Raw genomic sequence first — 13,543 nt, forward strand, 5'->3', positions numbered from 1 at the left:
CTCCGTACAAAAACAAAACAGAAACGTGAGAACAGTGGGCTGGAGATGGAGCTGCGGAAAGTGAAGTTGGAAGGATTAATTATGTAATACGCCCCCTCTCCCGCCCTTACCCACAGCAACACGAGTGAGGTAAACCCAATCCTCCCAGCTGGCAACTCAGAACTAGAAAGTGCCCGGAGGAGTGAAAGCAAAATAAACGTGTGGGGAAGGTGGCGATGCACTCCTACAGAGGAAGATGTCATTAGGAAAAGGCTAAAAACAAGTTCAAATCACCTTTAGCCTCTTCCCTTCCCTCCCCAGCAAGACCTCTCCCTCCGCCTCTTCCCCTCTCCTCCCCCCAGCTCCTCCTCCCCCCTTTTCAGCAGGAGCTGCAGCCGGATCGGGACTATATTCCTACAGTTCACGGCTATCTGACGGAGTGTGGATCCTCCCGAAAAACTTCAAGTAAAACAGGAGCTGGGAGCACACACACGAGAAGATATATTAAGAAAGCAGGTTTGCTACTTAACTCGGAGGAAAGAAGCTGGAGCAGACTTCTTCGGTTGCTCTCTAAGAGCCTTGCCGAGAGTCCTTGCAAAGAAAAGTGTTGCTGATTCAAAAGAAGAGGAGGGATGAGGAAGAGAAAAAAAAAATTGTGCATGTCTGTGTGAGAGGGAGACAACGCGTGTGTGCGTACGTGTGAATGCGTGCTTGTGTGCGAGAGGGTGTAGGCGATGGGTGGGGGGAGCTTGAAATTATATTTTTTTTTTTCTATGAAAGACACGTGAATGCAATTCCCAGTGAGGGGCACCAAGCTCTGCCCAAGAGCAGAAGGGGTAGGGAGAGGGAAAGGGAGAAGAGAGGGAAGGGAAGAGGAGAGGGAAGGGGAAAAGAGAGGGAAAGGGAGAGGGTAGGAGGAGGGAGGAAGGGAGGGAGGAGGAGAAGGGATTTCTATTTCAGAAAACATTCGTAGAAAGAGGGTGGCAAATTCTGTGACCATCTTTAAAGGAAGTGTCCTGGGACATAGAGAGAAAGAAAGAAGCCCAAAGAAGGAAAATAAAGGGCTATGATTTCCTTGTCCTGTTGCTTTGTCTCTGGCTCCCTCTGCCTCTGGAAGAGTAGCCACAGGACACAAAGATGCCCAGCTGGTCACTGCACGCCCAAGTTCAGTTTAGCTGGTGCTTCTCTCCTGTTTAGCCTGCTTTCTCTGAAGGGGAGGACTCATAGCCCGACAGCTTTTTAGTTTAACCTGAAGAGTGTGTGCCGCCTCTCTCTGCCCACCCCAAGAACTCGCTGGAGGTGGAGGAGAAGGGAGAAAAGAGGAGGACTTGAAAGTGCCTGAGGAGCTCCCGATGCTAAGAGGAGACAAACATTCCTGTGGACGACGCAGAAAGGACAAAGCTGACTGATTTATTGCTGTTTTCCTTTTTTTTTTTTTTTTTTTTTTTTTCTTCTTCTTTATCTCCCTGTCCTTTGGCGCACACCAGTGTTTGGAGATCTTTGAAAACACAAACCAAAACACCAGCCCCGAAGCCCCAACCCCTTGGCTAGCTCTTATGGGAATGAAACACTCCTCCCGCTGCCTGCTCCTAAGGAGGAAAATGGCGGAGAACGCTGCCGACAGCACCGAGGTGAGTAAGGATGCGAGCCGGAGCCGGCGCCGCGCTCTCCCAGACCCGAGCCCTCATCCCCGGGCAGAAGCAGCAGTAAGTGCGGAACAACTTTCCCGGCCCCTCCGGCCAGCTCCTGCCTGCCGTGCTGCTGTGCTTTCCTGCATTTGCCCCCGCTCTCTCCCCCGCTTGCCCCCCCGATCCCTCCGTTCCCCTAGGCAGAGAAGTTTGCCCGGCGCCGAGCCCTGCGGGCGCTCGGGGCTGCCCGGGGCCGCCGCTCCGCCGCCGCTTCCCGGGAAGTTGTGTTTCCGTGCGGAGCGGAGGCTCCGCGGGGCGGCGAGGGGCGGGCGGCGGCGATCGGGGTGTTGGACCCGCCGAAAGGGACAGACCGTCTCTTGCGGCAGCACCTTGGCCAGCTCCCCGTGCTTTCCGCCGGCAGCCTTGGCTGGGATCGCTTGGGGGGACTTTGGGAGCGTCCGTGTCTCTGCAGCATCCTGGATGTTACCAAGCGGTGCCGCCCGAGGTGGGGGCTGTCCGGCTGGCCTGGGCAGTGCCGAAAATAGCTTTGCACTGCCTTCAGGCCGGGAGGGTACCCTGCGAGCTCTCAGGTTTTCTGCAAGGAATCCATCCCCCATCCCCCTCCCCGCCGGTCCCCCACCCGTTACCTTCTGCTTCCTCAACACTGGGGATGAGCAGCCCCTGTTTACTTGTCTGGGGCTGTCTTGACCTCACTGAGACTTCTCAAGGGATACAGCAGTGTGCGAAGTCTCAGGTCTGGAAAAGCAGAAGGATGCAGGATGCGGTCCCAGCATCTCTGGGAGCGTCTGAGAAGGAGACAGGCGAAAGTGCGAGCGTGTGCCAAACTCGCTGTTTCTATTAATAGACTGTGCCTAGCAGTCTGACTGAACACTTAACACATGCTTAAGCAAGATGCAGCACAGCCATGTACAGACCCCATGGACACTGCTCCCCAAACAACTTTACAGCTCTGCCCTTGCAGGGCAGCACTGAACCTTTTCCCCAGTTACCCTGCAGAGGGAATAAAGAGCAAAACCCACTGTGAACACATGACTATTCCATTCTTTATTGTTTCCACCTCTCTGCCAAACGTCTCCTCCTTTCAGTTTGTCCTCCCAGTAGGTGTCCTGCTCGCTCATGAATTCCATCCACATTTCTCTTCACAATAGTGTTCTCTCTGCATGACCTTCATAAATATGCCTCCTTTGCCATGCCAGGTGAAGAGCCAAATTTTCTTAAATGGATCTGAAGTAAGCACTAAATCAAAGAACGTGCCTGCTACTGCACTACAACCCCATAAAGTACTGTTTGCAGAAGAGGCATCTATAAATAGCGAGAAGTCTGGTTGCACATCTGTAAACTGTCGTAGTCCTGACAGCACATATTGCATTATAGATCCCAAGATCCCAGGACAGGATTGTAACGAGAAATGTACAAGCACAGACAGTTCCTTTCAAAGCCATTTTTTTCAATGGAAATTGTTTTTATAGTGGGAAAATGGGTGAAAAGGGCTCTTTAAAGATTCCTCTTCTATTTCATTCACTTTTAGCACATTTTTGTTGTTTAATCATGTTTTCCCACTTGTGCAATGCTGCACAAACTGCAATGTTATTTTACGGAGAAGGATTTTTTTTTTAACAAAAACAGATTCATTCCAATGCTGCATACAAGTAAGGAGAATATTAAAGTGCTGTGCTTCGTCTCCTCAGAGTATCCATCAGTGACAGACCTGTGAAATGAGAGGGAAAATATTGCAGAAGAGGCATATCCTGTTCCCCTTCTACCTTCAGGAAATCAGGAGGGATAGATTTGTAACCTCTGCCTAGATGTTTTCTGGTTTACTGATGTTCTTCTTTCTGATATGAATGGAAAGAAGTTGTCTGTCTGCATTTGTGCAGAGGTAGAAGTGCACCAAGCAAAATATGCCAAGACCTGTGAAGCTCTTTTACTCGTCAAGCATCTATATTTAGCTAAGTCATATGATACCAGTTTGACCTTCAAACCTGTATTTCTCTATTTCGCTCCTGAAGTTAACAAATATGAGTTAACTCATATTGGCAGAAGGAATGCAGGACAAAATATCTCACTTTTGGACTTACCACAGTGTCAGGGAAAATCAACAATTCATATAAATTTGCTTCATTTGAAACAAATGGGGTACCAGAAATACTCATTATTTGATATTAAATTTCTGAAGAATTTTGATGTCACAATGATATAGGCACGATATAAAAAAAAATTAGCTGTAATGAGAGATGAAAAATTAAAACATTTAACAACTGGTCAGAATGCCCTACTACCAAATTATGCCAAAGACCTTCTCGTTCTTGCTTAGATTGATTTGACCCAATTTACTTGTTATAGCTTCAAAATATCTTTTTAATGTTTTGGGTGGGTTGTTTGTTTGGTTTTTTTTAATCTACCGCAACTAAGAACATTTATCAAAGTTTTGGTCAAATATGGCAAGTATACTCTTTCAGTTATAGGGCAGTTTAAAACAATACATTGAGTCAAGGAACAGGGGCACTGCATGAGATATCTTTTTATTCTCTTGACTACCCTCTGTTGCCCATAGCTGCTACCTCTTCAGCTTAAAGAGCTTAAAGAAATGATGACAACAGGCGCAGACAAGGAAAAAAACAAAGCTACAATAAAATGGCACTCACTGTTTCCTCAAGCAAAAACATAGAACAGAAAATCAATTTCTCACTAGCATTACTTTCCAGTCAAGGAAGACACCTTGTGTTACCAGGAAACTTAGAGAAGTGCACTCCAACTGTACAGACATTTACATCACTGGTGTCCCCACAGCCTTATATCTTGATACAAAACATGGTCCAGTGAGTCCAAGTGTTGGACCCATCCACAGGTGTTGTTGGGCCTTGGATCAGAATATCACAACTATCAGAATGGTTTTTCAATTTATTCCACTGACAACAGCCTGATACCAATCTATCTGCCAGAGTTTATGTAGGACCAGTGGTTTGTTGTATGTGTTTACAGTACCCTGAGAACACACAGTGTTTTTGCACAAAAATAAAAGTCAAGGGAAAAAACCCTTAAGATTTTTGTATTTAGACCCTCACTAAACACCATGGGGTCCTGCTAATAGCAAACTTGCCAGAATGGTTTCAGATCCATGTCTGCAGCACACAGGAAAAAAAGAAGTAGAAAATCTTTATTGCCCATGACCATCACATTAATTTTAAGAGATGTTCCACTGGAATGAAAGCTGTTGAATCTCTCTTACAGATACAAAAATGAACCTCTGTGTCTGTAGTCACGAAAGGAGGTTTGTCTAAATAAAACAGGACTGTTTACATAAATAACAGAATTTCATTCTCTGCAAATAATTAAAGACACTCTGACAGAAAACAAGGTAAAAAAGAAACTGTTCTTTGTAGAACATACTCACAAGGGTTCTGCAAAATTCGTGGTTCTGACCTGCTGTAGATTTTGGGTTCTGGGGTTTTTTTTTATTTTAAATATATTATTTGGAATCCTCAGGCCTGGTATCAGTGATGGAGAAAAAAATCTGAAAGAAGTGTGATTTCACAAGAGATGTGCCTGACTGTGACTTGTGAACCTGTACCAGGTGAAGGAAACACAGTCATAAAATCATGGAACAATTTGAGTCAGAAGGAAAATTTAAGGTCATCTACTCCCCCCACCTTGCCATGGGCAGGATATCTTCAACTTGACCAGGTTGCTCAGAGCCCCATCCAACCTGATATTGAATATTTTCACGAATGGGGTGTTAATCAACTCTCTGGGCAAACTGTGCCAGTGTTTCATCGCCCTCATTGTAAAAAATGTCTTCCTTATGTCTTATCTAGTCTAAATTCATCCTCTTTTAGTTTAAAATCATTATGCCTTGTCCTATCACAACAGGTCCTGCAACAAAGTTTGTCCCCATTGTTCTTATAGTCCCCCTTTAAGTATTGAGAGGGTGCAATAACAACAAAGTGCTGCAATAGCATCAAGTGCCAGGGTTTATGTGCAGATCCAAAAGGTATCTACCTGTGACAGGCGAGTGTCTGAGTGAAACAATCCTAGAACTAGAAACTGATCTGGTTTTGTACAATCTAATTGCTTAGTAACTTCATAAAAAGCAATTCTTGTGCTGAACACTTCACAGCGTCTGTAGAGAGAAAAGATTCCTGTCTCATTGCTAAGAATAGAGAGATCAGTTAATTTATTTATGGTAGCGTAATAGAGTCCTCTCTGAATGTCCTGTTATGCAACCCTTGGGCTTTGGTTAGATTTAGGGTAACAAGCCTAATAGATGTATTCCCCTAAACATGAATGAAGATGAATGAAACTGATTTGGGATTATGTGATCCAGGTCAGCAAAGGTAACTGACTATTCTGTTGTCAGAAGTAAGGAGGTTAAAGTCCTCTATCTGCATGAAATCTAGTCATACCACTACTGAGGGGGGGAAAAGAATATTATAGAATCTATTGAAACCATGAGCTTCTATTTGTGATTTATGAGTAGGAGGAGGGATTTCTCCTTAATAAGTTACCAAAGTAGAATTTAACAGAAGCAGAGCAGGAGTGTGTGTAACAGAGAGAATTGGACTGATTTTGTCCAGTAAATCAAAGTTTTGCTCCTGGTTATTGTTCTGGGTGATCTTGCAGATAGAATTAAATCCCTCTAAGATTTTCCATTCATTTTATTGAATTCTGTGGTTCATTAGTGAAAGGTGTTGTAGAAATTTCTTATTTAGTGTTATTAAATTACAGCATATATGAATGAACATTAATGAGTGGGTGATGTTTACCCAAGAGAGAAATGGCAGTGCTGTATGGTGTACATCTTAGACTAACAGAAGTCACAAGAGCTCTGGCCTGGTGTCACAGAGCCAGCTGAGGAGGCAGCTTGCAACACAGATTTCAGCCATAGTGAGTGGCCACGTGCCTGTGTCACATAACTTTGAACAAGAAAAGTTGTGGGTGCGTGCAAGTAGTGTAGGTGAGCTACAGAGACCAGGCCACTGGCTCATGATCCAGAGGTTTTGTGCTGCTGACAAGGCAGTCAGAAAGCTGACCCATGATGTTAGGGCTTCCCTGTGGTTGTAGCCAAATTCCCAAGGGCTAGAGAGGCAGCTCTGAGTTAAGCAGGGAATATTCCACCTCCAGCACATTTTGATCCTTTACAATGCTCCTACTAGAGCTGAGTTGCCCATGTTATTAGGCTAGTACTAGGTAGTTCTAACATAGCCACAGGTGCTTTCTATGGTTCCTAGCCAATTCAAGAGTGGGGGAGCAGAAATATGGCTCTGAGCCATCTTCTACAACTTCAGCTGTGCATAACATTAATTTAGCCAGCTGAAGATATAGCTGAATGCATTCCACTCCTTTCTCAAATTTAATACTAAAAGTTCAAGGTATTGACCATGATATTTTGGCCCCACTGAAGAAATAGATTTTAGTTGGCATTAATAATAGAGATACGATGAAGAAACACGCTCAAGTAAAGAATAGCAGCAATCACTCAAAGCAGAGTTTCAAGATCAAGATGTCTTAGCATGGTTCATCCTCTGCCAGCAAGGGGTTGTTTTAGTGAGTAACACTTTAGTGTCAAGAAGACAGGGATTTTTAGAAAAGGTACGGTTTGTATTGGTGACATCATGGGCCAAATCACATTGTGTCCTTGTGCCAATGCTGAAAGAGGACTTCCATGCTAACGAGCAGGTCTTTATGATACTTTTTTGCCAACCTCACTTTGTGAAAAACATTGAATTCTTCAGAGAAGAGCACAAGATATTCTGTAGGTGATAGACTTTGTAATTGTTCTACATCCATGCAAAAAGTGAGCCTAGCACAACCAATTCGCACCCCTTCCAGAGCTCCATCCTCAACCTGATTGTGAAAGATGGAGGCTTGTGCCTTTACTGGTAAAGTCAGAGCAGAGAAATACTTAAAGGTAAAAAACCATTGAAATTATTATTTTCATAAGATTTTGCCTCAGCCTTTCTGAGTTTGCAACAAAGTTTAGTCCCTTGACAGGTGAGATAATGAAGAGCTGAAGGGGGTGAATAATGAAACTTGTTGCTCCTGCCTCTGATTCTACAGAGAATCCTGTTAGCTGATGCCCTGAGCACTAATTTAATTCCATCTTTATTTTAATCCAGAAATTTTGGATAAAATGGGTCTTTTCCATATTTTTGTTTTTCCTTTGGGAGTAAGCTCTAATTAAGTGCTCAGGTCAAGGAAGCAAAGAGGTAAGTCAACTCAGTAAGTGCCTGAGCTGAGGACCTCAAGGGTGTCTTCCCCATGCCAGAATGGAGCAATTGTTGATTAATCTCAGCCTACCTGTCTCTTTCCTGCCTCCTTGAACAGGTCCTGGCTGGCTTCATGAAGCCTTTTGGCATGTTATTTCTTTCAGGGTCTTACATGGGAGCTGAGTCACTTCACAGCAACAGCCATAGGATGGGCATGTCTTCATTCTTACTATGTCACTTCTAAGCTGAGGTTAAACTTGCAGAGGGGCAGGTACTGATCTCTTTACTCTTGTGACCAGTGACAAGACTTGAAGGAACAGCTGCATGAAGCTGAGTCAAGAAAGGCTTAGGCTGGATATCAGGAAAAGTCTTCTACCCAAAGGGTGGCTGGGTGCTGGAACAGGCTCCCCAGAGAAGTGGTTCACAGCACCAAGCCTGACAGATTTCAAGAAATATTTAGACAATGCTCTCAGGCACAGGGTATGATTTTTGAGGATGGTCCTGTGCAAGGCCAGGAGCTGGACTCGATGATCCTGATGGGTCCCCTCCAACTCAGCTTACCCTATGATGCTACGACTCCATGATTTGGTGATTGATTCTATGATTTAAGAGGTACAGTAATGTCAACGATTATAGCTTTACATATTTCTTATAAACTAGGTTTGTTAAGTCCCAGTTCTGAAAAATAAAACCCCCCAAAATTTTAAAAGGCATGCAAAATGCTGTATTTTGCATGATTTACATAATTATAAAAATGGAAACTCACTGTAAAAATCTGGAGTAGAAAATCTATTTATCTTCATTTTTTTGCATCAACTATTCAGAGATTTAAAGACCTGAATTGGAAATAAGGCAGATTCATTTTCAGAAGCACTCGCTGCCAAGTTCACTTTTCTGAAAATTCTGTTAAGTGCAGAAATTAAAGATAATTTTCCTTTGTATTTTAAGTGTGAAATGCTAGGTGATCATAAATAAAATCTCAATGTTTTTCTTTCCAAAATGAAGAGAATATTTTAGTAATAAAACATTTGAGATGATATTAAGGTGAGAACAAATTGTTTAGCTGAAATTTTTGACAAAGAAACAATAAAGAAGGTGAAGAGAATACCATTCTCCCTCAGTTAAAATGTCCTGTCCTGCAGTACATGCTTTTGGAAGTTTGTGTGCATTGAGGACTGTACCTGGGTCCTTTCCTCACTGGGTGAATTCTTGTTTAAAAAGAGGCATTACCACTTTTTCTAATCATTGCTCACAGAGAAAGAGTTTCTTAAGTTCTTAAGCTTTTCTTTTTTTTCTTTTCTTTTTTTTTTTTTTTTTTTCTTGGGCGGGGGGCACCTTGAAAGAGGGGCATGGAAGATGGAAGTGGGTATTTTCTAAGATGTTGTTTTATACCACTGTCCTCCTCAGCTTTTCCTGGTGCCAAACTCTTCAGCATAGTGCAGCTGGCAAACTTCCCATTCTGATCGTTTTAGACCACGCACTTCAGTTCCTAGTGCTCTCCTTGTCCTGTCCCAAGGTACCAAGCACATCTGAGATGTTCTGCCACAGTTCCTTCGCTGTCCCCCTTTTTAAAGGAAAAGTAGCACTTCAGTCTCTCGTGTCAGTATGATGAAAGTGAACCTCTACTGACTGGGAAGCAGTGATGTCGTGGTCTCCGAGGAGTAGTGTTGAAATGTTGCCTCAGTGGCCACAAAGCACACTTGGGGTCATGTGTGGCCTCACAGTTCTCCTGTCCTTCTTGTCCTTTTTTGGCCAGATAGATTTTGTTTCATTGCTTCCAATAGGACCAGGAAGGCTCAGACCCGGTCTCAGAGCCCAGAATAATATGTGACCAAGATAGGGCCTTCCAACAACAATCCACCAGTTCAAACTTATTTCTGCTTTGGACCTTAATTTCTCATTTAGATAGGAAGAGAGGAGATGTTGTCATCTGTTTCAGTTTCTAGTTGCGTCCTTGTGCTATTCCTCAATCCATTGTGAAATCCGACCGCAGCTTGGGAGAAAGACCAGCTACTGATGTTCTTTTCCTTAGTCACAAGCAGGGAAGTAACTTACCCTTCCTGTAACTCATTCTGAACTGCTTCTATATGAGGACTATATACCTCATGACTGTGCCCCATATTAGACATTAACCTGTCTGAAGTACAGTATTTGTACTTTTTTATTTTACCCTAATATGATTTACATTAGGATGTATCAGGAGTGACACCTCTGAGTCCCGTATAAATAGGGATCACAGTGGTGTGGCACAAACACAGATGTGTTGATTTGAACAAATTTTTGTAGACCATCTCATGCAACCTCACACCCAGCATAGAACAGTCATCAGCATTAGATCATTTTGGCCATTGCTGTCTCTGGCCAAGTCTTGAAAATCTCCAAGCACAGAGATTCCACTTCCTCTCTGGGTAACATCTTCCAGGGCTGCACAGACCTCTCGGAGGACAAGTTTTTCTTATTGTTGTATCTGAATCTCAATAATTGCAGGCTGTGACCTTTTCACCTCATTATCTCATCTGCTGCTATTTAGAAGAGTTCACTTCCACATTCTTTGTAACTATCTATCAAGTACTTGCAGGCTGCTATTCGATTGTCCCTAAGTCTCCTCTTTCACAAATCAAGTCTAGCACACAGTAACCTCTTCTTACATGTCATCTTCTCAGGCCCACGACCATTATATTATATTGTATCTTGCTTATCTCTTTTTAACTAATGGCTGTGCAGAAATTGTTATGAGAATGGAAAGGAAGAATATTTTCCGACATGAAAGAACTTAGTGGAAGACTGACTGATTAATGCACATGGCCAAGTAGTGTCAGTAAAGTGTATTTTGCAGAAATCCCTGTGACTGAGGCCAGTTGTATATCTGGCATGTTTTACTTCAGTATTTTGGGACAATAGTTTCATATTTTCCCTAGGAGAGGTCAAATCTAAAAAGTAGCACTCCTTCTTACTGCCCACAGTTTGCATCTTGTCTAAGTGTACATCTGGAATAACTGTTTCAGAAGGAAATAAAATGAGATAGAGGTAATCACATCACAGTATAGTTGTCTTCTTAGAAGGGACAGTGTTTTAAACCTAATTAGGATTAGCCAAATTTACTAGGAGCAGGGGGTTTTCCACAGTTGCTAGGGATGCTTGCCTATTGTTGAGCCTTAAAAAAAGGTAAAGGCCATCATTATCCTTTCGGTTTTGTTGGCTTTGGTAAAATCCAGTAAACCCTCTGCAAGCTTGAAGCAGACTAATGATGGAAAACAGCAAAACTGAGATATAAAACAGCTATTGGGCAGGGAACACAAGGAGAGGGATATTTTAGTGTGCAAGAATGTATGTTGCAGATTGATATTTCAACTGAATCCTTTTCAGATCTGTGTAAGTTTGATGAATCTCTTAGATTCTTTGGATTAGAAGAGGCAAGTGTAAAGTTACCCGCAAGTAAAAGCCCTGTTCTGGAAAATATTATATTCATATAGTACTATATTTAGCCATGTAACAGAATGCTTCGCAAATTTACTGGAAGTCAAACTATATAATGAAATTATTTTGTAAAGTTGGAAAAGAAAAGGCAAGAGGGACAAAAGGCAGCTAGAAAAGTGGGTGGGCAGGTGGATAGAGAGAAAAAAGAAGGAAGAGTGAAAAGGGAAGGAAGGGAGAACGGAGAAGGAGGTGAAGGGAGGAAGGGAGGAAGGAAGAAAGGAAGGAAGGGAGGGAGGGAGGGGGAAATACAGTCAAAATACAGAGAAACACACGAACAGTAGAAATACTTAAATTCATTATCAAAAAGTCACATAATCACTCTGACTCCTTGAAGACTGCCCTTATCAGCAAAGGCCAAGGTGAAGAAAGCTCTGAGTAGCTTGGCCTTTTCCTCATCCATTGTCCCCAGGGCTCTGCTCCATTTAGCCACAGGCCCACATTTTCCTTACACCCCCCCCTTCGGTGCCTGTGTACTTGCAGATCATTGTTCCATTGTCAGGTTTAACAAATGTCAGGGATCAAGGAGCTGTAGGCAGAGGTAGCAGGAGGCCTTCAGCGGAGTGAATCAATTTACCCTTTTACAGCCTGTCAATAAGGAAATAACAGGGGGGGGTTGCAACAGCCTGTAAGGTCTGATGCAAATCTCCATTTCTCTGTCAAAGTGAATAAGCCCAACATTCACTGCTTTTTGACAGATCAGTCAGTTATGAAGTAAGAGGAGACAGTATGTAGTTGTAGGTCGGTGATTCACCCCCACCGATGAAAAAAGAAAGAGCATTAACATAGAAAAAAAACAAGACTCTTTTAAATTAGTTATCAAGGTGTGTATTTTAAAGCTTCCTTGAAATTCTCCATTAAAATTTGCCCTTACCAGCATTGTCTCACAAATGATTAACCAATTGGTAATCTCACAAATAAGGGACTTACAATACTGTGACAGAGACTCTGCCAATGGAAACTTTTCACCAACCCTTACACCTTTGCACACACACCTGAAATCCACCCCAATTTCCACTCCAACGAGTAGAACCAGGACAACGTGCAATATTCCTCAGTCGTCTCCATGTCAGGGTTCTAGGCAGCAGCTCAGCTCCAACTCACCTCATCTCACCTCATCTCACCTCATAGGCACATTGTCATTGCTGAACTTGAAGTATTACTGTAAAGGTCATTTTCCTAGCTTGCCATTTCAACTACATTACCCTTCTATTAATATCTAAATAGCTGAATCTTTATATTCTATTAAATCCAAAAGCTGTTTGTGCTTTACAGGGCTGTTCAAAGCATGCATCCTGCTACCTATCTGAATTTCTTATTCAGCACCAAGAGATTAATTCAAGCCTCCTGTGCCAAACTCCATCTCACACTTCTTAGACTTTTCAAACATACTGTAACGAATAATAATACTAGCACCATGACAGTGTGTACATCTGGAATAACTGTTTAATGAAGGTTAGCCAAAAAAATTATAAAACTAGGCCAATGGGTTTATATTTCTGTTTTCTTCATATTTTGCATTCAATTTCTGTCCTGCTTTTCTAAGAGAATTTTTTTTAATCAGTTAAACTTAATGGGAGGCAAAGCTAGATAAGGATTTTAAGTAAAGAAGGTGCTTGCACTTATTACTGTGAGATTTTTCATGAAAATGTGAAACTATTCTCAGAACCTCAATACCACTATTTTATTGAAGAAAAAAAATCTCTGTGCCATCTTTCAATCTTTTTAGGTCTGTACCTTTCTCAACAGAATACCAATAATGCTTCTCAGTGCCCATAAAATATGTCTTCGTTGCTTTGTAAAAGGGAAGGTAAAAGTATTTATGTTTGCAAGACTATCTCCACCTGGAAAAACTGAGTTTTCTAACCGTGCTTACTAGAAAACAAAGGCATTCTAAGTTCAAGACAGGTTTACCCTCATGTAAATCCATCAGTTTCAGCAGAATTATTTTTGGTTTATATAGATTCACATCTATATATAAAATTGGATTTAAGAGGATGAATCACCGGTGGTTTTGCTCAAGAATAGAGTTTTCATCATTCTGTTCTGCAATTGTATAAAAATGTTAGGAGCATACTTTTTTGTACTGCTTTCTTAACTGTGATTAAAAGATGGATGTAAGATATCAAAAGCTTATTTGATCATTTACACACAGCTACAAAAGCCTGATTTATATCAACACAACTCTCAATTGCTGCTTTTGAAATACACAGTGTAGATACTTTTTAATAGGTG

At 42.3% G+C, this 13,543-nt stretch overlaps 1 protein-coding gene across 2 annotated transcripts in view; it reads left to right on the plus strand.

Annotated features, from left to right (window-relative positions):
• The first annotated feature begins 341 nt into the window (after window positions 1-341).
• The window catches only part of PRMT8 (protein arginine methyltransferase 8), a 57,329-nt gene continuing 44,127 nt past the window's right edge, over window positions 342-13,543 (plus strand). Inside the window, exons 1-2 of one of the 2 annotated variants that reach the window (XM_040055406.2) lie at window positions 342-495; window positions 1,467-1,610. In XM_040055406.2, the coding sequence (XP_039911340.1) occupies window positions 1,536-1,610 (75 nt within the window). In that variant the 5' untranslated portion in view covers window positions 342-495; window positions 1,467-1,535. Of the gene's footprint in view, window positions 496-1,054; window positions 1,611-13,543 lie in introns of those variants that run through there. The other variant, XM_040055405.1, reaches the window with a different exon arrangement.

This window comes from Hirundo rustica, chromosome 2, assembly GCF_015227805.2.
Source record: "Hirundo rustica isolate bHirRus1 chromosome 2, bHirRus1.pri.v3, whole genome shotgun sequence".
Taxonomy (NCBI): domain Eukaryota; kingdom Metazoa; phylum Chordata; class Aves; order Passeriformes; family Hirundinidae; genus Hirundo; species Hirundo rustica.